Below are 24,656 nucleotides of genomic sequence, written 5' to 3'. Positions count from 1 at the left end.
AAACGGGCCTACCAGGCCCACCGGTAACCTTTTTGCCGTTGCGTGCCAAAACCGGGGGAAGCGTGGGGGGGTAGGGGTCATGCACACATGCATGGGGGGGCGGGGCACGGGGGGCATTGAATTATGGATGTGGGCACGCGTGTGCACAACCCCCACGCACTCCTCCCGCTTTTGGCATGTGATGGCAAAATGCTCTAGTGTAAACAAGATATTAGACTTTGCTAGTAGAATATATTTATTGACAGTTGTATTTCAGTAGATACCATGCACAGGCTTTGAGATTTATATATATATTCCTTGTGTCACATGTATGTATATAAAAATACATCTATGCCACTAGCTGAAGTGATTATTTAATACAGTTTGCAAGGAGTTAAAAAAGCATAAAACTGCAAGAAAACTGCATTGCTTTGCTTGCAGAGCTGAATGGAATGGCATTACAGTCAAGTGTTAAATTACAATATTTCTTATGTAAGGAAAATAAAGGTTTTACCAAGCATTACAAAATTGGTAGAGAGAAAATATTTCTTCACAGGAATTAGTAAGCAGTCAATATGTGGACTGTACCATAGCAATCATAGCATGTGTATTTTCTTTGTAAGTACATGTATTAGTTTTGTGTGGGAAGCTCCAGCTCACTGCAGCCTCCCAAAACAGCTGTATGCAAGAATATATATATGTCTGTGATCACATTACAATTTCTGTGCTAGTTTCATATTGTTTCATACTTGGAATAGGTTTTCATCTAGCAATTTGGAAATGTTAACAGTCCTAAGAGAAACAGATGCTCTGTGGCCAGCAGGAACAATTTCTTGTTGGGCTTGACTTAAGATAAGAAACAGATTATTTTTTTGAGTTTAAGATATATGAATGAGAAAAATTGTGGGTATTCTACTCTATGCTATGTTATAGGGAAATTAACGATGTTATTACTTATTAACTCAGACAGTTTATTTAAGTTACAGATTGACACAGTTCAGAATAGTTGGTTTGTTGTTTATTTTAGAACCTACTGCAACTTTGGCACATGTGTGAGCAATGCTTAACTTAATTCAAAAAAATAATACTAGAATTTGGGAATAGGGAATTGCCATTTCTTGTTGGTGTTGGTCTTATCTGGAAAATGGCACCAATGGAGCCTGGATTTCCTAAGGCCTCTTAAAAAGGGATTTGTATAGAGACAAATATACAGAGAATCTCTAGGTGATTCAGTTACAGCTTGGTTGAATTAAATAAAAGTAATTAATTACCAAAGAAAGCAAATGAATTATTTCCCAGCAGTTGGCAGTAGTTTAGAATATGAATTGGAATGACTAACCTGTTTTGTTGATTATGTATTAAAATTATATCCATAGGTTCACAGGCAGCAATTGATTAAAAATAAGGTTTTGATAAGCAAGGTATTAAATGCAGTATGTATGTACCCCGTACCAATCAAATGATGCTTAAAATAAAGAACCAATGAATTTTTTTCCATGATATTAATTAATTTGAGCAGAAGCAAATTATAATTCCCAGGACATAAATCATTTTCTCAGCATAAAGCTACAAGAATAGTGTTCTTGACAGCAGAGACCAATATTTCAGCAAGCTGTTTGATTAGAATAGAGAATAAAACATTGCTTATCTTCCATCTTACGCATTTTTTAGCCAGAGTTTGCCAGAAGGTTAGGTCCTTGGATGGATAACTTGTAATGTGTTGGCAGAATTTCAAACTCAATATAGTTTAGCAACACGTAAAAGCCCCTCCCCTCCCCTCCCCCACCAATCAATAGGTGTTGGTCCTTAGAAGTAGGCAAGATCAAGAAATAGAGGCAACAGACATTATAGGAATATCGTATATTATTATAGTGAAGAATAATGCCGTGTTACCCCAAATGTAGGACATTTCCAGATAATAAGCCCAATTGGGATTTCGAGTGAATGCCCCCCCAAAATAAGCCCCCCCCAAAATACTTAGATGCATGCACAGCTGCTGCGCAAACAATCAAGTAAGAGCTGCTGCTGCTGCCGCCCGAGATCAGCAGGCCAGATTCGGTGAGCCAGATGCACCGCTGCCACTCGGGAGAAGAAGAGAGAGGAGGTGCTGTGAGAGAGCTCATTTCTGACTTTTTCTTCTTCTGGGCGGCGGCAGCGCGTTCAGCTCCTTGAATCTGGCTTGCTGCTCTCGGCCGGCGAGGGGGAGTGGTAGGTGGGGAGTGGTGGGGTGGCGGAGAAGCAAGACGTATGGAGCAAGATGGGACTCCCCTTGCCGTCTCTTCTCCCCCCCTTGCTGGGCATGGCAGGAGCTGGAAGACATGGTGAAGCGAGACGCGTGTCTTACCTGACTTCTAGCTCCTGCCATGCCCGGTCAGCATGCGATGGAGGAAAGTCCATCTGTCCATGGGGAAGCGTGGCCAGCAAGAGTACCGCTGGTGTGGCCAGCCACTGGGGGGGGGGAAGAGACGGTTGCTCGAAGCCCAGCGAGGTGCCAGCTCCCACTCACCCCTTGAGATACTCTGTCTTGAGGTGGCTGAGGCGGGCGCCATGACTCCGGAAGGTGAGTGCAAGCAGCTCTTACTTGTCTCGCAGGCCGGCTGAGATGGTCAGTGTCTCCTTGAGAAGGGCCCGCGCATGCACCAGCATTCCCAGGAAGTCGTGGTTGAGGCGGCTCTCCTCGTGGCTCTCGTGCTCCTGGGCCTGCCGGAACTTGTTTTCCAGCTCCCCCAGCAACTTCTCCGAGTTGACATAGGTGTCCCCAATCTGTACGGATTCCCTGCTCAGGTAGTTGCCGTAGCTTTCCTTGCCATCCAGGTCATAGGCGATGCTCTTCTGGATGCCTTCCAGCACGCGTGCCATGTCCTCCACTTGCTGGCCCAGGAGGGTGAATTCCTCACGCAGCGTCAGAGTGGGTGCTGCCACCGCCGCCGCGGGATGCGAGTGTTCACCCTCCACATCCACTGTGCAGCGCAGGTGGTTGCTCACCCTGAAAAGCAACTGATACTTCTCCGGGTCATCGTTCTCCTTGTAGTCCCCGTTGGGCACGAAATAGTGATGCAACGTCCTGTAGGACATCTCCGGATAAAGCAGGCCGTTGAAATAGCCATGGCACAAACTGATCGAACAGCTCAGCAGTCACACTGAGAGGAGCCCCAACAGCATCCTGGGGTGGAGGGGAGGGAAGCTGCCCTGACACCCTAAGTGTCCCAAAATGGAGGAGGGCAAAGGCAATTCTGGTCGCGCCTAGTTTCAAGTCTTCTGGTTGTGGCCGCCTTTCTTGTAAGGGTTCATTGGGATCCACTGGGAAGCCGTCACTTGACCCTTCTTGCTCCCCGCAGAGAGTTCTCCTTTGCACCCGATTTGCCTGCAAGAACTTCAGGATTTTTTTTTTTTTTGTGACCTGATCTTCGCCAGCAATGCTGCAGGCAAGAATCGGCCACGCCTATCCCGCTTTAGGGATAAGACCCCTGATAATAAGGCCAAGGCCATATTTTGGGGGTCAATAGAATCTTGAGAATTTGTCAGTTTCTTTCTGCCCCATCTTGTAATACCATCTATATGAAGCAAAATCAAGGCAGAGTTATTTTGAGTTTCTTTTTCATGGTGTCCACTTTTCTAGGCCTAAGTTATCTTACTTGTCTTCTCCCTTAATAGTTCATTGCCCTCTAGGTCAGATCTATACTGCTTCACAATATGTTAGTAAGGATGCTTTCTTAAAACAAAAGCAAAAAAACCTCAAAAGGGCAGACTAGATGGATCACTAGGTCTTTTTCTGAAACACAGAACAATTTTCTATGTTTCTATGTTATAGTAAACTAGGAGTGGAGTTTCGTATGGAATGACACTTAAACCTTGTTCTTGTACTGACCAAAAATTTCTAGACTCCATATCATAGGCATCCTGCTCTTAAATTTCAGCACAATTTTCAGGAAATATTCAGTGGTCTGGACCAGGGGTCTCCAACCTTTTGGACCTCAGGGACCACCAAGCTCATAATTTTAAATCCAGTGGACCCCTGGGGGAGGAGGCTCAGCCGCCTTTCGGGTCTACCTGTCTGCTTCTGCGAGGCCTTCAGGTGGGAGGCCCGAGAGAAAGTGCCTGGTCCAGGCACACAGCCTGGAAAACCTCTTTTGTGTTCCTTCTTTCAAGAAGCTTGGTCAATCTGAGTGAAGGAAAACAAAGATGGGCAGACTGACGGTGGCTTGCTGATGTTGGTGGCCAGTGCACCCGGGTGGAGGAGCTGCTCCAGGATGACCAAAGGGCCAGTCCTGTGACTACCACAGCTCTGGAATATGGGACCGGGCTGTGATGGGGCTGGAAATCTCTGCCATAGGGGGTGGCATGTGCAATGTGCAACTTTGCAGGTGGTGCAATATGCAAAAAGGAGCGCAGCCCTTGCTGGCCGGAACGAGATAATGGTGCTGTTACGGAGGGTGGGGCTGGGTGGGTGCCCCAAGCAGGCTGAAGTGGCGGTGGTGATGGCTGGAAGGTGCAGGAGTGAAGTGCTCCTTGCATTTGCATGGCATCAGCATTCCGCCTTCACCATGGTATATTTGTGCCAGCTGGTGGCACCAAGGCAGCCCTTGTTTCCTGCCGTTTGGGGCTCAGAGTGATAAACCGCATCCAGGAAGCACTACAGCTTTTTTCCATCTTATCATTTCTTCCCTACATTACAGTACACTGTTCATAACTGTACTATTTTAAATTTAATCGGCATCAACCTGGAATCTTAACCGGTGCACCAGTTTTTGCACAACATAATCAAGAGAATCCAGTAAAGAAAGCAAAGCTAACAAATCTCAATTCTCCCGCTTCATGCTAAATTTCTTTTAAGAATTTCTACTCATTCCCATTTTAAATGTATAGGCATATTCATGCCTGGGATTTATCCACCAATCCAATACAAAGAGAAGTCTTTAAAGCCCGGTGTTTCTTAATCTTTGTTTTTAAATCGCACAGGCAAAAAAAAGCAGGTTGGAAGCAAATGGAGGACTTGGGAAAGTAATGATTGGGGGGGAAAAATCAATGAGAAAAACGGAGATGTCCAGAAAGGGACAGCCAATGTAAATAATAATAGTTTTAAAAAATCACAGTCAAAAGGGATTTGGGCAGCTAACACTGGAAAAGCCAGCTTTGGAAAGCGCCAGCTGGGTACAGAAAGAGGAAGGGGTCTTTTTTTTTTCCCAGAAAGAGCCACAGGGAAAGACGGGGAAAGAGCCAGTCGGCTTTGTGTGTTAAAAGTCAGGCAAAGATATCTCAAAGATATCTCCAGGAGGTGGAGGTTTCCTCCTCCTCCTCCTGGAACTGGTGCTGCTCTTCCTTTTCTTCCCGGCCGTAGCCACCCAACCTCTGAAGATCCAGTATTTTCACATCCAAAAGGCTAGCCGGACAGAAGGATGGAAGGGGTGGCAAGGGCTTTGTGTGGTCCCCCTGATGGGGGATAGCTTGAAGTAGACGAAGGGCTTGGCTTGGCATGGCATATGAGAGCCAGCACTGGGGTCGACCTGCCGGCTGGAGGGGAATTGCTGCGGGGGACTGATGGGGCGCTTGGGTCTCGGAGCTCTTGGGTCTCGGAGCGGTAAACCACATCAGGAAGCACTTACAGCAGAGAGAAGCAGCCGGAGTCAACCCTGGCTTTGCTGTCCATTGCAGACGTTAGATCGCCCCCCTGCAAACTGTCATCTCTCAAGGAGCCTGGCCAAAGTTTCCCATGCCGCTTCAACAGGTGCTCCTTGAGAGACGAGAGTTTGTAGGGGGCCGATCTAGCGTCTGCAACGGACAGCAGAACCAGGGTTGACTCCGGCTGCTTCTCTCTGCTAACAGGCGGCCAAGCTAACTGCCTGAAGGATCCAATCCTGTCTCTGGGAGTCAAAGCGCTGAAGCACAAGCGGCGCAGGAAACCTTGGCTGGGCTTCTCGAGAGAAATGCAACAATTTCTCTGCGGACCACCAAAATTTTCTTGCAGACCACCGTGACCACTGGTCTGGACGACTTCTGAGAATCTAACCCCTTCTTTTATTGTAGCTCCATTTTTACAGAGCATTTACATTTACTAGTACTGTGCTGTGCTTTCAACCAGCCATGCTGTATCATCTTGTGAATCACCCAAGAAGTGTTTTTTCATCATTGCCAGCTTGAAGATGTGTGGACTTCAAATCTCACAATGCCACAATCTATTCTGGAAGTTTGAAGTCCATACATTTTGCCAAGGTGAGAATTTTTTTTGCTTTGGAAGAAACTCTATTCATCTTTTTCTAGAAGCCACAAATGAAAACCTATTTATTTCAACTAGCTGGGCTGGCTTGAGCTAAATTTTAAATTGATTTTAAATTGGGTTGTTTTAATTTACGGCCAGAATATTTAATTATTTTAATACTGTTTTTTAAATTTTGTATGCTTTGTTTTTACTTAGGCTGTGCACCGCCCTGAGTCCTATTTGGAGAAGGGCGGTATAGAAATTTAAACAAATAAATAAATAAATAAATAAATAAATAAATAAATCTTCTATGCAATCTGGCACATGATCTCTCCCCAAAATATGAATGTAGGGAGGGAGCACTACCACTACAAGGAAAACTTGTAGAGAGCACAATTTTATATTGACAGATTCCCCCAGTTGTGATTTTGTCCTACTTGTGGTTGGGGTTCTGCAATACCAAAATGTGCTTTTCCAATGCATTATATCAAAATACTCACTTTACATCCAAATAAACATGGGATGCTTTATTAGAGATTGTGAAGTATATTGCAGTCTGTTTAGTTATTTTCAAATGAAATGCTGTTGCTGCGAAACCTTTGGCTTGTTTTTAATCTCATAGTGATTAAGGTGCTGGCCTAGAAATCAGGAGACTGTGAGTTCTAGTTCTACCTTAGGCACAAATGGTGGCTTAACTCTCAACTCAATCACCTCACAGGGTTGTTGTGGAGAAAATAGGAAGGGGAAAGAGTGTTGTGTATGTTCACCACTTTGAGTTACTTATAAAGTAATAAGGGTGGGATAAAAATCAAATAGCAATAGTACTTAGACTTACATACCGCTTCACAGTGCTTTAGAGCCCTCTCTAAGCAGTTTACAGAGTCAGCATATTGCCCCCAACGATCTGGATCCTCATTTTACCGACCTCGGAAGGATGGAAGGCTGAGTCAACCTTGAGCCTGGTGAGATTCGATCTGCCAAACTGCTGGCAGCCGGTGATGAGCAGAAGTAGCCTGCAGTACTGCACTCTAACCACTGCGCCACCACGGCTCATCTAAATAATAAATTAGTAATTTTTTTTACATTACACTTCTAATCTTTGGAGTATATTGCTTCACAGTTAAGAATAAGTTAAGCATATAGTTCTATTAGTTTTTACTTGAATCATAAAAATGCTTTGCAAATGGTTTATAATTTTTGTTGTTGTTTCTTAAAGGAAAACGCCAGATCCATCATTTAGGGAACCAGCTGCAACTAAATCAACATTGTCTTGATACAGCCTTCAACTTTTTCAAAATGGCAGTGAGCAAGCACTTAACCCGTGGGAGGAAGATGACCCATGTCATAGCAGCATGCCTCTACTTGGTGTGTAGGACAGAAGGCACTCCACGTATCCTTTCACTGTTTTGGCAATCAGACCATTTCAAAATGTCTTGGATATTTCTAGAATTTTATGAATAGAAGATTGTTTTCATATCTTTAAGAAAACAATAGGAAACCATTCCAAATTGGATAAATGTAAACAATTGATGGAGATAATTAATTGGTGGGAATTATTAGATTTAATGGCAGTTAGGGAAAGGTATGGATCGGACACAGGCTATCTGATTAGTTTATATTGCAATGTGTTTATTTTTCAGAAGAATCTACATCTGTGACCAATATTATAGTTCTAAATCCTGAGAGAGACACAAGTTCTCTAGGGACTTACGACTAGGTAACATATGACCAGTTCCGGTCCTGTATAGACATAGTTAAGAATGATTAAATAAAAGATGTAATTATCTTTAAAATCTTTTATTAAAAATTTAATAAATAAATAATAAATAAATAAATAAATCTTTTACATATGCATTCTAATTATAAAAATTGTGTAATTGATCTGGAGTCTAGTCAAGAGTTTGTCCTTTGCGTTAAAACTCTGCTTCTACTGAGCAAATGGTTTATTGTTTGTACCTTATTCTGTTTTAATTTCATAAATCTGCTTTTCCTGTAGCATTTTCTTCTTTTGTTCGATTTCTGGGTATGTTTCCATTATTCCACATTATTCTTGTTATTAGTGAAATTAGATTCTGATGTCCAGACAGATAAGACATCAGGGTAATTTGAGACAAATATGAAGACCATATTCTTTACAAATATATAATAAGCAAAAAACAATCCTGCAGGAATCTCATTGAATTGAAGGTGAAAAAAAATAAAACAGGAAAAGGAAAGGTAGATACAAAATTAATATAAAGAACTATAGGAAATATTATAGAAGACAAAATAATAATAAAAAAGATGTGTTGTACCTAACACATCAGAAGTTGGGAAAAATTAAAAAAATATACCAAGGAGGAGAGAACAGAGAAAATAGTGGTGGTTGCGTAGAGAAAGTGAATTTATTACATTATCATTGATTTATCACATAATCCATGGAAAAATGTTATTGATCTACTCGTAGAAAAAGTTTAGGTGGTTTGGCTATTGGCAATCATTTCTGCTTTTAAAATTCTCCTTGATCCAACAAACCATTCAGAATATGGGGCCTTTTACCCCTCCTTATTTTCAGATAGGCTGTAGCTTAAAACTATTTCCCTCCCGTTGATTGCACCATTTCTGGGATTAGATACCCTTTTCTCTCTACTTGAATTCTAAGGCATCCCAAAATACTTGAATTTGCACACAAGTTCATGCATCTCAGGGTTGTTAGATGTGGCTCTTAGAGCTAGAGTCCCTCAGACTGCTTAGGGCTGCTGAAAAAGTAGGTGATAACATGGCAAGAATGCCTGTTTGCCACTAGAATGCCACTATTGATATATTGGAGCTTGACAGAACCTTCCTTCCTTCCTTCCTTCCTTCCTTCCTTCCTTCCTTCCTTCCTTCCTTCCTTCCTTCCTTCCCTCACTCACTCACTCACTCACTCACTCCTTTGAAATAGACTTTTTAGCTTGTTACAGCAAACCTTATAAATTATTGTATCAGCTTTTCTGGAGAAAAAAGACTATTCAGTTCCGTATCAGATACTGATTTTCCTTAAGTTAATGCATTTCACATTAAAAAGCAAACTTTGTTACAATTCATTTTTTTAATATCTATTTTAAAATGTAAACTACATTGATTTAAGATTTGTTTGCTGCATTTCTTTAAAATGTTTGAAATATAGAAACATTTTAAAATATTCATTGCCAGTAGTGTTGTGAATAGTATTAAATGTGCACTTTACAGTGTACAAATAGCCCCCTATATTATATTGCAAGTTTGTTCTGTAAGACTTCACATGGTTCTATTTACCCGCCATGTTGCCAGGTGTCTGGATTTATGTAGTGCCAGACATAATGTTAGCTGCTTGTGAGGAGAACCTCTTCTTCATGTGGCAGGTCAGCTTTTGATCTACGCAAGATAATTTTTGCAGGTGTGAGAGATTTTTCTTGCTTTTTTATTCTGTATTTTTGTCTATGGTTTGACTGGTTTTTCCACTTTTATAATTTGGATAATAAATTGAAATGCCATATAAGTAGCAATTACCAGTTAGCTAGTATATTTTAGTTAGGGTTTCCAAGAGGGACAAACAACAAACTTTCCTCAGTTAAAAGAGAAATGTCTTATTTTAACAAGAGATAGCATTGCAGAAGTTGTCAGGGGGACTTTTCAAAAGAGAGCCATTCATCATTTTAAAAATATTTCCATATGTCTGGCGGTGCGGCTGTTATATATACTCTCTTTTTTGACAGATGGAAATATTTAAAAAATATTTTATGAAATAATATTAGCATTTTAATATTATTTTATTGGCATAAACTGCTTCAGTTTTCCCCTTGCATTTATCTTGACATCTGGTCCTCAGAAAGAGGTAGTACATGAGAGAGGCCATCTGGCTTAGTGATTTATGTGATTCTGTTACATAAACTCAAACAGTTAGTGGAATAGATGATAATTTTGTGAACATGGGCAAGCTGGATATATTAGAATGACTTCACTTGTACAGAGTTCCACTTAATATTCCTGCTTCCTTGCTTTTTCCCAATATGTTGGCTGCTTTTGTTACGGTGGATATGTCATTTAATTAGAATCAAATCTTATGGAGAATTAGGGAAGCAATCTCTCTTCCTGGGCAGCTAGCTACATGGAAGCATACCTATAGAGAGGGGAATAGTATTTTAATGGTTTTCATATTGAAAGGCTCCATGCTCAGCCTCTAGTACAGGGGTGTCAAAACTTGACCTAAGGGGGCCGGGGTGGGCGTGGCCAGCTTGACATCACTCGTGTCGGCCCAAGTGCTGTGCCAGCGAAAATGGAGCTTGGGAGGGTTTATGCACGGCCCTTTTTCCATTTTCGTTAGCAGAGGCCCCCGTGGGCCAGTTCTTCACTGACTCAGATCTAAATATCCAGCGGGCCGTATCCAACTCACAGCCCTTGATTTTGACACCTCTGCTCTAGCATCCTCCAATTAAACAGATCAGAGATCAAGTAGTGGACAAGATATTTGCAAAAGTTTTGGACAGCTGTTGCCAAGCAAAGTGGACTGTGATCCTGACAAAAGAGAATATTTGTAATGTACAGATGATCTTTGGAGTCCTTGGAGCTCTCTGAGCTTGGTTGTTTTCTTGCAAATGTTTCATTACCAAACTAGGTAACGAATCAGTGCTAGGAGAGTGGAGTTTGTTTTCTTTTTATATACTAGTGCCCTGTCAGTATTGGTGGGAGTGTTCTTGGTGCTTTCTTGATTAGGCTGTTGTTTACTGTTGCCTTGCTTGTTTGAATTGGTATTTCTTTGATTAGGGTATGGTTTACTTCTAAATTGTTGGCTTTGTATTAATCTTGATGTAAATCAGCTTGTTAATGGCTGATTTGTCTGTGTCCCAGTTTCCAGGAACTCTGTAGTGGTTTTGGACTTGGCTTGGTCTAGAATGCTCACAGTTTCCCATTTGAAACTATGGTTAAGTCTGTTCATAGAGATAAACAACATCTACATACCATTCAAAAGAGACAATCAAAGAATGAAAAAGGGAATAAAAAAACTAAAACACCTCTTCACCAGCAATTAACACTAGACAAATGGTCTGGTCTGTTGAAAGGTTCCTATGATTCTTCAGTCACCATGCTTAATAATGCATCTTACTGTGTGAAATGAGAAGTCATATGCTTATTCCATGTACCATATTTTTCGGACTATAAGATGCTATGAAGTATAAGATGCACCTAGCTTTTGGGAGGAAAACAAGGTGGAAAAAAATCTGCCTCTGCCTCCCAGCAATTTACCTCCTTGCAGCAAACAACAAACAGCCTAGTCAGCTTCAGCACAGCCTGATTTATCACAAGCAGCTGATTGGTGATTGGATCGGCCTCCCTGAATACCACCTATCAGCTGTTCCAGGCTATGTTGATCATTACCGCCCGTTGCTGCTGCCGCCTATCACCACCTCTGTGCACCCCATTTTTGGCCTCCGTGCGTCTTGTTTTTGTCCTGTTCCAGGTGGCGGGGATCGCTGCCACTGCCTCCAATCCCCGCCACCTGGAATGGGGCCCATGGAGTCTGAAAATGGGGCATGTGGAGGTGGCAATAGGCAGCAGCAGGGATGGGCAGTAACAGACTGTGGCGATGCCTGCAGCCTAGAACAGCTGATAGGTGGTATTCCGGGAGGCCGATCTAACCGCCAATCAGCTGCTTGTGCTAAATCAGGCTGTGCTGAAGCTGACCAGACTGTTTGCTGTTTGCTGCAAGGAGGTAAATTGCTGGGAGGCAGAGACCGAAGGGTGGGGGCCGGCAGGTGAACAGGGCTTTGGCAACATTCATTGTATAAGACGCACAGACATTTCCACCTACTTTTTTTGGAGGGGGGGAAAGTGCATCTTATATACAAAAAAATACGGTATATCTAAACCTCATGCACCCCCCCCCAAAAAAAGGTGTTGTACCTTACGATTCTTGATGAATGTATCTTTTCTTTTGATATACACTGAGAACATATACACCAAAGACAAATTCTTTGTGTGTCCAATCACAATTGGCCAATAAAAAATTCTAAAATATAACTTCTATGAATTTGTATATTTATTGCATGCTTTCAGAGTATAGCCTGTGTCTTTAATATCTTGGGAATGAAATACTTTTAATTCTTCGCTAGACTTTCAGAAAGCAGGTTCATCCCTAACACTTTTCTTGTCTCAAAGGTAAGGCTTTGGCAAGTGTCTTCCATTGATCAGTTGATCTGTTGGTTTTGGATCCTGACTATCTCTGCAATGGATTTTGATGATACTCAACCTGTTCTGGGACTTGATCCTATTGGATTTCCCATCTACATGTTATTTGACTGTTCTAAATGTGGATAACTTCTGGCCTAAAATTTTGCTGACTTCAAAGGCTTCACTAAGAAGCAATCTTAAATCATAGTAATATGGTTTAGAACATGCTGGATGAGGAATTCTAGGAACCGAATCCATAAAACTTAAAGTTACCAAGGTTGAGAAACACTTGTCTAGAAGAAGGCTGTCTGTGTATTTTCCTGGAGCAAAGCTGAGTTTTTCTTTATAAAGGATATTGAGTATTGTTTTTATGTTTGCATTTGCTCTCAACCTTGCATATAAGCTGAGGTGTTTCTTCCACTACAGCAAAATAGAACCCTCAGATTTCATCTACACAGGTCTGTTTATCAATGAAACAACACATCTGTGAACTCTACCTCCGACAGAGTCTGCTGTGCAATGCTGAGGGACTCTTTGAAACAGATTTCAACAGACTGCATGAAGCTGTAGGGAAAAGGAGGAGGTAAAAGCTGTTATGTAAGCAGAAATGTGCTTACGCAACCACAGGTATCACTTCGTATGATATTTTGAATGCTGCTTCTTTTGATATACCTTTAATTTCTTTTCATCATTCGCAAACGGAAGGTTTATTGCATTGTTCTCCAGGCACTGTGATATTTATTTAGAACATTATTCATATTGCAACAAAAGAAAACTTAGAATAGAATAGAATTTTTTTATTGGCCAAGTGTGATTGGACACACAATATATGCTTCATCTCACTCAGAGCTGCCTATTGTGACAAGTCTCCATGATCTTAGGAGAAATCTTTTCTAATTCTGGGACTTTATTTTCTTTGGAAATGGATTTTTGGGCTATCATCTTGGGTTGAAAGGATATAGGAAATTGCTTTTTATTACTGAGAATCCTTTCCATGCCAGTACTGTTTTTTAAATTTGGATTTTAACTAAAGAATGGCAATCTGACTTCTCTCTGACCCTGCAATTTCACTTCTGCATCATGTTAGGCGAATTGCGTGCGGGAACTTGTGCTATGATCTTGGCAGGAAAGTACTTGCTACTGCTCTCTGTGGCATAACCAAATAAAGGAGGCAGCCGAGACCATTTGTTTTTAAAACTTTCAGTGGACATGAAAGTTTGAACTAATATTGTAGTTATTCTGCTAAGAAGTATAAAGTCTGTTGGTAGAAGATTTTTGAAATGTGTGTCAGTGAGATTTTAATTGTGCTTGTCCTTTTGCCTTTCTTCTTGGGATTAAGGATAGTGAGTAGTCTCTTTCTTGTTTATCCTCATGCAGCATTTTTAAAAAATAAAAATACCTTGGAAGTTAGAGTCAAATCTGTTAGTAAAATCATGGTCAGTGGCCAGGATCCTCCACCATTTTAAGGAAGATTAATAGTTGTGGATAAAGTTTATGGATGTTCCGGTTGGATTCAGGCAGGGGTGAAATGCTCCCGGTTCGGACCGGATTGCCTGATCCGGTAGCGATGGAGGCGGGTGGTTCGGAGAACCGGTAGCAAAAATCCCTGCCCCCCCCTCCCCACCAAGCCACGCCCACAGAACCGATAGTAACAAATTTTACATTTCACCACTGGATTCAGAGGTGGGTTCCACTTACCTTTACTACTGGTTCGCAGTGGGAGTGCGCACTTGCATTTCTGCGCATGCGCAGATCACCCATGATGACATCATGGCGGGTGGGTGGACCCTCCCACCGGTTTTACTACCGGTTCTATAGAACTGGACCGGACCCGGAGCAACCCACCACTTGTTGGATTGTGTCCTGGGCTTAACTTTTTATTTATAAGTTGTTTGCTTCCTGGGTTCCTGCTCTACAAACAAGATGCTGTAGGAAACAACAATACATGATAGTCCTATAAATGATCTAGCAGTGAGGACAGTTCAAAGTAACAAAGTGACATAGGAAGCAACAAGTTAAGCCAGAGCCCTCACTCATTGCTCTGATCTGGGCCACTCAACCTCTAGCAACTATTACTAACTGGGAACAGGTTTCATGATAGAAAAAGGATGAAGTACTGATCCAAAATCTACCCTTCTTCCATTTTCCATGAAATAGTGATATACAATGGAAAGTCAAATTGATCTCCCAGTGACTACATGGACAGAGTCATGCAGTTTACTTGGCACACTCATTGCTTTCTTCTAGGATGGTTTTTATAGTCTGCCAGTCCAAATTCAGCCTTTTGCTTGTTAGTCTCACATTTCTCACTGCTTGACTTCCAAAACCAGACAAAAGTCTGAAAGAAGCTGCTACTTAACTGTCCTTACAAGTAATATATTACAATTTATTTGCTTGTTCTTTGTGGCTTAAATAGGATTTGAATATATATGTACGTTTCTCTACTAAGGTCCAACATTCTTTATTGTTTTGGATGTTTAGCATGTTTTCCAAATTAGGTCTTTCCAAATTTCTTAGAGATATAGTAGTCTATAGATTATAGGCTTCACATATATTAATACAAATGTCTTGAACTTTTTTCTGTTTCTAAGCTTGATTAAAATTAAGGAGCAGTTTGGATATTGCCATAGATTCTAAACAGCATTCAGTATCTGGAAGAGTTGTCTATTTTTTTTTTTTTACTAGTTTCACCAGTTATTTGACAATATGTGGCTAAAACCATAATTGGGTGTATATTATTTTCCATGTGTAATGTTTACTTTAGAAGGGAAATTGTATTGAATATGTGGATGGCAAGGGAGGGAACGATTAGGAAAATTGTTTTGAATAATGGAAGATTTGCACAATGGAAGATATTTGACTTTATTTTCCCCCTCTAACAACCTTTACATAAGAGCTGTAACAATGGGGCTAATATTTCCTACTTTCCTATGTTCATATCTATTCTCACAAATTAGTGTAACCCCGCCATTGCATCTGCAATAGAATATTAATACCAAACTCTATAAATATTTTCAACATCCATTTTATTAGTGTGTTAATTTGCTTATTGTATGTTCATGTCATAATTTTGTTGCTTCATGAATGGGGGTCATCAGGAGAAGAAAGGAAGCTAACTGCACCTCAGAAATTTTATTTCTTTGAATTCTTAAACATTAGAAGGTGTTGGGCATACAAATTCCAGTATGCTTGAAAAACTAAATCTTTTCTTTTTTTATTTTAGGAAGAGGTATGAATTGAGGAAAAGCACTAATACTTTTAAAGGATTTAGTTTTGTTTTTGTGCTGATTTCATCAGTAGGCATTCTTTCCTGTGAATAAGGTGTAGCCTTATTTAAAATTAAATCAGACCCTGTGAACTGGCTTGCAGACAAATCAGACCATGAAAAGGAGAAAAGGAAAAAAAAAAGATGAATTAAACAGGAGCCACTGAATCCAAAACTTCTGAATTATTATCAGCATTGAAACATGTTTTATATTATTTCAAAACTATATCATTTCTTTATAGACAATTAAAGAGTGTGGTTAAGAGATATGAACACACAATAAAGTTCCATGGGAAACTTTATTTAGAAAATGGGAATGCCTCATATTAACAAATCATAATTAAATAAATAATATTAAATATGTTTCTTATACTTGAGAATAATTCAGCAATTTTTAATGTTATTTGGAGACTTAGAGATTAGTTAAAAAGGATTTCATTATGTTAGAAGTATAAAATAATGGAAGGGACATTATGAAATTGATTTCCCCAATTGCTGTCTTGTTTTGGCAGACAATCATAATTTGTCAGTACAATTTTGGAAACAATAATATGGTTTAATGTTTTTTTCAATTATAAAATGTGTAATTTTTTACTATATTATATGGATTTATTTACAATGGGCTACAGCAAAAAATAAAACTCTTTTATGAAGGAAGGACAGGGCCACCTTGGTTTTATGATCTTGGATTGGTAATATATATTCATTCTCTGCTCATGAGAATTATTTTTCTATTGACTTAATGGAAATACTGATTAATGAGGTCAAGGTTTAATTTTGCTTTTAAAAGACGACTTTTAAATAAGTGTTCTTATATGTTATTCCTTTCCTTTTTTTTTAATTAACATAAACAAACATAAAACACAAATACATGTAAACACTTATACATTAACAAAGAGTCAATCGACTAACTTCTAGAAAACCTTCGCATCGGTGATTAATGTCCATTTAACCAATTTTCCTTAATCATACTATTTACAAATTCACTTGCTTATACCTTAATATATTCATTGAAGTTCAGCAGTATCTTTCTACAAACATATTAACCATTTATTTATACAATCCTACGGCTCATCTCATGTATCTATTTCTACAATTCTTGAGTTATGTTCTCCTAATGTCCTATGTTGTTGGCCCTATCCTTCTTTCTAACCATGTGTACCATTTTTGCCATAATATGTTATTCCTTTCCATAACACACACACACACACACACACACACACACACACACACACAGAGAGAGAGAGAGAGAGAGAGAGAGAGAGAGAATACAAATGTTTTAAAAATGTACATTTGAAATTTATCTCTCTATGCCGTAAGAAAATGTTACTGATTTTTGCACTGATGATGTTATTTAGTTAGGTAATGAAATGTCTTAAAGCATTTCAATTGGTGCAGATTTATTTAAAACATTTACATAGTGACCCATTTTAAAGCAAACTGGGGTGGCTTACAATGAAGAGTAAAGCAATATATACACAGTAAAAGCAAGAAACAAACAAACAAAAAACCAGAAAACCCTAGCACTGCAGCCATACTTCTTTGATACAACCCAGACATTCCCTTCCCACTCTGACCTCACCTTATCCCAACAATAAGGAGTATGATCATGTTAATGGTGAATCAGATTTGTGGATATAACTGCTTTTCTGCTTTTCTTTTGAATTTTTCTAAAATTCAAAAATATTGTCTTTAAAAACCCAGTGCAAATATCCTTGTTGGTAGGTTTAGGAAGAGGCAAACTTTAACCTTACTAGTTCATTTGCATTGATATTGGACTAAGATAAGCTGTACAGTTTTCTGTGGTGTATGTGTATGCATGGGCTTATGAATGTATGCACTTATAACATGTTTTTTATTGAAATGAAAATGTACAGTATTGTAATTAGTAAGAGAATATTAAGACAGCATTGAAAAGCAATTAAATCCAATGGAATGAATGAATGAATGAATGAATGAATGAATGAATGAATGTTTTCCCCACTATAACAGTCAGAATTTCTGAAAACTTCTGGGAACCAGAGTCACCTTGTAGGTGGGATAGACAGTATCAAAATTTAATAAATAACATAAATAAATCATGTATAAATAGAAAGTAGTGGAACACTTGACCTGGTGTTAGAGTGGTAGAGTGTAAGTTTTTAAAGGAAATAATGTCATGGAAGTAAATCACATTTAATGAATAAGAGTCTTAATCCAAAGTGCTGAAGAGTAATCAGCTTTGGGCAAAAACAGTAATGACAGAAATGGTTCATAGGGATTCACAACCTCTAGTATAGTATCTCTACACACCCTTGTTCCCACAGATACCCCCTAGTCTGGCTTCATGTTTGATCAGACTGCAGTTGGATGCATATTGGTACAACTCTTCTGTGGCAAAAGGGATTGCAACATTTAAGGTTACAGGCTGGAGCAACAATTTTTAAAATACATAGTTCTTCATTAGAAAAAAAAGTGGAAAACAGAAAACTAGCAAAACTGGCAAAGCAGGATGATTTGAGCCAGAATCATGAGTGCCTAGTCTACTGTGGTTTTTTAAAATGAATGTGGGTGTATATTTTATTTATGTTATTTTATGTAAAGAAACATCCAGAAATATCAAGTAAAGAATAAGTAATACCTGGTTCAGCAGTAGCAACTGTGAGAAGGATCTCAGAGTCCTAGTGGACGATCACTTAAATATGAGCCTGCAGTGTGCTGCAGCTGCCAAAAAAGCCAATTCAGTCCTAGGCTGCATTAACAGAGGGATAGAATCAAGAGCAGATGATGTGTTAGTAACACTCAAGGCCATAATTGGAATACAGCATCTAGTTTTGGTTGCCACGATATAAAAAAGATATTGAGACTCTAGAAAGAGTGCAGAGAAGATCAACAAAGATGATTAGGGGACTGGATGGTTGCAGGAATTGGCTATGCCTAGTCTAATGAAAAGAAGGACAATGGATGACATGATAGCAGTCTTCCAATATTTGAGGGGCTACCATAAAGAAGAGGAGGTCAACCTATTCTCCAAAGCATTTAGAGCAGTGTTTCTCAACCTTGGTAGCTTGAAGATGGGTGGACTTCAACTCCCAGAATCCCCCAGCCAGCGCTGCTTCCAAGGTTGAGAAACACTGCTCTAGATGCTTTGGAGAATAGGTTGACCTCCTTTTCTTTATGGTAGCCTCTCAAATATTCCAAAGCTTCCAAGGCTGAAAAACACGGATCTAGAGGGCTTAAAAGAAACAATAGAAGAAGCAAAACTCATCAAGGAGAAAACCTACCTAGATCTAAGGCAAAATTTCCTGACGTTAGAACAATTAATCAGTGGAATGACTTGCCTCCAGAAGTTGTGGATGCTCCAACACCAGAGGTTTTTAAAAAGAAATTAGACAACCATTTGTCAGGTATAGGGTTTCCTGCTTCAGCAGGGCTTGGATTAGAAGACCTCCAAAATCCTTTGCAACTCTGTAGTTCTGTAATCTTCTCTTCCCTTCCTCGTAAAAAAATACAGTTCCTTTGAAATCCCTGGGATTTTACCACTTGCTCTGCTGTTTGTATAGTACCAGGAACAGACATTATTTTCTTTGTTATTTTCTCAGGGAATTCAGGATGGCAATTCATGTTCTTCATCCACTATTTTTTTCCACTTAACAATGAGGCACAAAAGAAATCAACGCAGGAGACAAGACAAATATAGCTGTATCCAAAATGACATTATCCACAGTAGTTTGCATAGTAACTATGACTAAAGAGGGTTTTTGAGCTACATTTTTTCCGTTTCTATACCTTAAACCATGGCTAAGCAACGACAGCCTTCAAAGCTGATCCTGTAAGTTTGTCAGGAGGAATGGGAGGTTAAAGACTTTCCCCAGTGACTGAATCTGTATGAGAAGAGTAATATGTGAGAAATGTAAGATTTTGCTAAGCCAAACTCAGGCAAATCATATTACAGTTACTATAGTATTTAAAGTAAAAGAAATCAAGAAAGTAAAGTCTCTCTCTTAGGCTGATGAGATCCCTTTAAGGGCTCCAAAAAGATCATTGTAACCTTTTTCCTTCCCCCCCCCCCACTTTAAAGATTGTCTATTCCTATCCAAACTGTCATATCATTCTCACAAAATTATAACATATGAACTGAAGGCAGAATGTTTGCCTTGGGCTAGAAGAGACACGTGGAGCTATTGTTTCTTGTAACTGTTCTCTGGAGCAAGCTGCATCAAAATAAATTGCAGCCTTTGTGCTGGATCACAGTCAGATTTGCAACAGGACAGTATGCAGAAAAGATTTGACTGCCTTTTCCCCAGCATATTGCTGGCAGCTATTATTTTGCTAGAGGCAATTGTTATGTAGAGACTGTATTTTTCTTTTGAAGAGGTTTAGTAAATGCATGCTTAAGTATTTCTTGATTTAAAAAAAAAAACCCTGATCATGAACACATTTTATCTTGGAAATGAGACTGTTTGCCATCTTTGGAAAATTAAGTGGTCTAAAAGTTTGAAGCTACCTTTATTTTAGTAGAAATATATATTTGGTTGTCAGTCAAAAAATATAGTCACCGCAGTTGGTTTTGTTGAGAAAATTAATCGAGTCCCTGGCCCTATAACACAGTAAAGTATTGAACTGTAACATTTAATAGATATTTAAATTCAGCTACACTTTCAATACATTAGTTTGAGTCTTCAAACTAGGGATGCTTTCTTTGGGAGATTCAGATATAGATACAAATGTCTGTCCTCGTGTACATTGGGATAAGTAAATAGCTTCCTAATACTCATATAAAGAAGTCTTTCTGCTTATGGAGCTATTACAGTGTAAATGGCCTTGCAGAAGGTATTCAGCAGCCATTGAGTAAATAACAATATAACCCTGAAAAGGAGTGAGGAGTGAGGTAGAAACTCAAGATTGCCCTGCCTTGATTCTCTTTTGTGTAAAAGAGAGGAGAGAAAATCTTTGTTAGGCTTTTAAGATTCTGTAATTGTACCTTGCAACAATAAAATAGAGTTGCAATATTCCTTGTGGAGTCCATTTCCTGATTTTGCTTACCAGTGTGCACAGAATAGCTTGCTCAAGTACTGTTACAACATCAGCAACAATTTTATATTTTCAGATAACAAACCTGCACAACTTGATTGTACAGTTAATGCAGCAGTTGGGACAAGACTTGCCTTAGCCAGGAGCAGTTCAAAAATTTACTGCCTTGCCAGTATGTCTTTCCTATCATGGAACTTTACTGGAGAAGTTTGGAGGAGCCCAATATCAATTTCTGACTTTTATAGTCCAGTATGTAAATTGTTCACTAGCAAAATTTCCTACAGATAACTCTTGGTGAGATTTAGTTTTGAGTCTGCTGAAAGAAGAGGCAATCAAATATGCTGGGCCCCTCATTGAGCGCATGACATTGTTGGACAATAATTACAGAAATTCATGCAAAGAATTAGACTTGAGAGGTCTAATTATTTATTCTTGATCAGAATGAAAAGGGATGAATATTTAGCTGTCTTTGATACCAGGTAGGGCAAATTTGAGTAATAGTAATGCTGTTAAAATTGGTTAATTGAAGTCCTCTTTACATTAAAATTGGTTAATTGAGGTCCTCTTTACATTAAAAAAATATTGCCTGATTTTTTGGGGGAGAGGAGTTAATTTGTAGAACTGTATTTGGTTGACATGCTGATTTTTTTCCGAATCCATCTTTGCATTAAACTGATTTCTTTTAAAAGAGTCTTAGAGTAACTCTGCAGACACAAACTTTTTGCCAAGATGGAAAAATGCATGTTTGGCCTTCTCCAATTGGATTATATGGATTACTGGTTCTCTACCAAATGTGTACAAATGGATCCTTGAAAAGTTCAATCTGTGCTCTTAAGACAAACACTTAAAAAAGTAAGTAAGGTCCTGCATTTTCCTGGCTTTGCAAATTGTTACAGAAAGCAAACCTTAATTTTGCAGAGCACACAAAATCTCTGTCACAACACTTAAATAAAGGAATACTTTAAATATGTTTGTTTAAGAGCAATCAACATTTCAAGATTTGAAAATTACAACACTATCAATTCCTGAAAGTGACCATTCTGGTGATAGGCTATGATCAAACAGAGCACTTAGGCAATGTGTTCTGACAATTAGAACAATTAATCAATGAAATAACTTGCTTCCCAGAGTTGTGAGTGTTCCATTATTGGAAGTTTTCAAAAATTGACTGGACAACCATTTGACTGGGATGGCGTAGGGTCTCTAGCCTTAAGGAGAGGGTTGGACTAGAAGATCTCTGAGGTTCCTTCCAACCCAACTGGAGCCAACATGTTCCTAAGTAGTCATGTTCCTTTTTTAGGCCAACAAGATAGAACTCCCTGTGTGGAAAAATACTCACACAAGTCTGATTTATGTTATGTACATTTACTTTTGTCAGACCGGTATGATTCTTGTTTCCTTGAATGTGAATAAATAGTTACACTGTTTGTAAAATTAGACATTCTCTGATGAATGAACGACCTAATTGCAATTTTATGTTGTCTTATTTTGTTTGAAATTGAACATTATTATTTGTAGACTTCTAGTCAATGATTGTAATAAGGATTAACAAAACATAAATTTAAGAGGTGTATTTACTGCTTCTTTTCCTGTTTACCATGTTTAAAAAAATCTTGCAAGCTTGTGCTGGTTATGCCATCATTCTTTTTTTTTTTTTTTGTCAAATGGGCATGAATGGGCTTGAGGAAGGAAAATTAATTTTTGTTATAAGTGGAGATGAACTGTTTTTTCCTTCCTTAACTATAATGACCTTGTAGAGAGAAAATTGTTTTTTGAATTTTGTGTTTATTTTTAAGCTATGTTTTTGTTCTGAAGAGCAGAACAGAATTTGCTCAGTGGACTGCAGAACTGTAGTGGTGGAATTGAGTTTATAGAAAAACAGAAGGGCAATTTCAAACCTTTTCCCTCACAAACCCTCTGAGTCTGCAAATGCTGGCTCTGTCTCTTGCCTTGGTGCTTTAAGTACACTTTGGTGGTTCTACATTTAATGGTCTTCTCCAACCTACTGCTCTCCAGATGCTTTGGATTACCTCTTAAAGACTTTGCATTTGAAAAAGGCTTTGTCTAACATATAAAGTGATATAGGGTGACCCTTGATGTTATTTCTACTACTTTACAAATGGATATAAAAAGTCTACACATCCCTGTTAAACTTCAACAAAGTATCAGCTTAAGGGTGTGTATCTTTATGCAATATATTATGCAACCATGTTATTTTAAGTTTTTTATTATTTTCCCTACCCCAAAATACTTCAGTTTGTTTTTCAATTGAATTCTACAGCTTATATGTTGTATTAAAGGTGGAAAAAAATCTGAAATAATTTATCTTGGTCTGATTTTCTTACATCTTAAAAACTTGTCATTTTAATAGGAGTGTGTAGACTTTCTATATAACTTTGTCTTCTGGACCTGAGCAAAATCTAGCAGAAAACAATGGAAATTAGTTCTGTGATAGAATTGCTCTGCCTTTACTAGATATCATAGTGCTTCTGTTGTGTAATTGTTGGATTCTGTCTTGGCTATATTTCATTTTTTGAAGAGTTTGGTGACAGATTTCAGTTGTTACCAGGATTTCTAATGTTTATTAATGTATTTTGTAGCCCAGAAAATAATGATGTTCTGTGCAAAGTGAATATACTGAGGTAAAATTCCTTTTTTATCTGTTGTATGAAGACTCGGAAGTTACAAAAGTAGAAAAGGTCCTTCCTCAATTACTGGATTTCTCAGTTATAGAACACCTGTTTGGTTTTATTGTTTTCCACAATGGGTAGAGGATATCGAATTGCACAAACGTAAACAGCTAGAGTGGTGAGTAGTTGTAAGGAGTCAAATTGATTAGGCAGAAACAAGAGGTTCCCAACTAGAAAAAACAGTTAGGTCAAAATGAGGAGTAAGGAGTAAGGAGCTGAGGTGGCGCAGTGGTTAGAGTGCAGTACTGCAGCTACTTCAGCTGACTGCTAGTTCAGCAGATCAGCGGATCAAATCTCACCGGCTCAAGGTTGACTCAGCTTTCCATCCTTCCGAGGTGGGTAAAATGAGGACCCAGATTGTTGGGGGCAATATGCTATTTAGTATACTGTCTTTGGTGTAAGCCGCCCAGAGTCCTAGGAGAGTGGGCGGCATAGAAATATGAATAATAAAATAAAAATAAATAAATAAAATAAAATAGATCAGATGTCCCTCAAGGGCAGCAAGGAAACTATCTGTTGACACAAAATGGCAGGAGGAAAGGGTCTAGAATGTTAATCCCAGAATGCTTTATCCAGAATGCTTTAAGAGAGGGGTGTAAAGCTCTGTGAAAAGGTATATAAGTCTAAGTGCTATTGCTAGTGCTGTTACCACATAACCAAACCATATAATAATTGTAAGACAGCTTTTCTGATTTTTGATACCAGTGGGTTACGGCTTTTGGTTACATACTGGTACTTTTAAATAAAAGCCATTATAAGAGATTGACTAAATGCAGTTTAAATGTTTTTGGAATATTAGAATCTTGTTTAAGATAGCCAAGTAAACATTTAGATGTAGTGGATGAAAAGTGGTAGGTGGAAATGTTGCATGCAGAGATCTGTCTGTCTACATGCTTTTCAAGAATAATATACCTGAAACACTGCCTGAAGCTGAGCAGTAATCTGCCTTGAGCTCTGAAGCGCTCTTCAGTATGCTTCATTCAACAACTTTTATCTTTTGACAGCTTAATTCTGTAGCTCTTAAACTGGAGCTTATCTTGTAAATAAAGAAACCATATTGCAGATCATCTTTTCAATTAACTAGGGCCCAGAATAAAATAAATTCAGCAATGAGTGGGTGATTTCTCACTAAAGGTACTATTTAGTACTAGCTCTCCTGTCTCCCACTGTACTTCCTATTCTTAAAAAAATTTTTTTTCTTTAATCCCCTTATTTATTTTTAATTCTTCTCATTTTCCTGTCCTCGTAGAGTTTCTGGTCCTTTTTCAACAATGTAGTTTATTCTTTCTATGACCCCAGAAAATCCTAGATAATGATTGTTTGGCAATTTCCATAGCAATGTTAT

The 24,656-nt window shown here is 38.8% G+C and overlaps 2 protein-coding genes across 2 annotated transcripts in view; one reads left to right on the top strand and one right to left on the bottom strand.

Annotated features, from left to right (window-relative positions):
- Positions 1-24,656, top strand: part of BRF1 (BRF1 general transcription factor IIIB subunit) — a 243,669-nt gene that overhangs the window by 48,771 nt on the left and 170,242 nt on the right. Inside the window, exon 3 of the mRNA XM_070931601.1 lies at positions 7,392-7,565. Coding sequence (XP_070787702.1) covers positions 7,392-7,565 — 174 coding nt within the window. The remainder of the gene's footprint in view (positions 1-7,391; positions 7,566-24,656) is intronic.
- Positions 2,557-3,054, bottom strand: LOC139308148 (fin bud initiation factor homolog). The gene has a single exon (XM_070931600.1). It carries the CDS (start codon positions 3,052-3,054, stop codon positions 2,557-2,559), a length of 498 nt encoding a protein of 165 aa, XP_070787701.1.

This window comes from Pituophis catenifer, unplaced genomic scaffold (assembly GCF_029215685.1).
Source record: "Pituophis catenifer annectens isolate HBS135680 unplaced genomic scaffold, rPitCat1.0.hap2 SCAF_1, whole genome shotgun sequence".
Lineage (NCBI taxonomy): Eukaryota > Metazoa > Chordata > Lepidosauria > Squamata > Colubridae > Pituophis > Pituophis catenifer.
The sequence above is the reverse complement of the archived record's forward strand: the minus strand, read 5'-3'. Positions and strand labels throughout refer to the sequence as shown.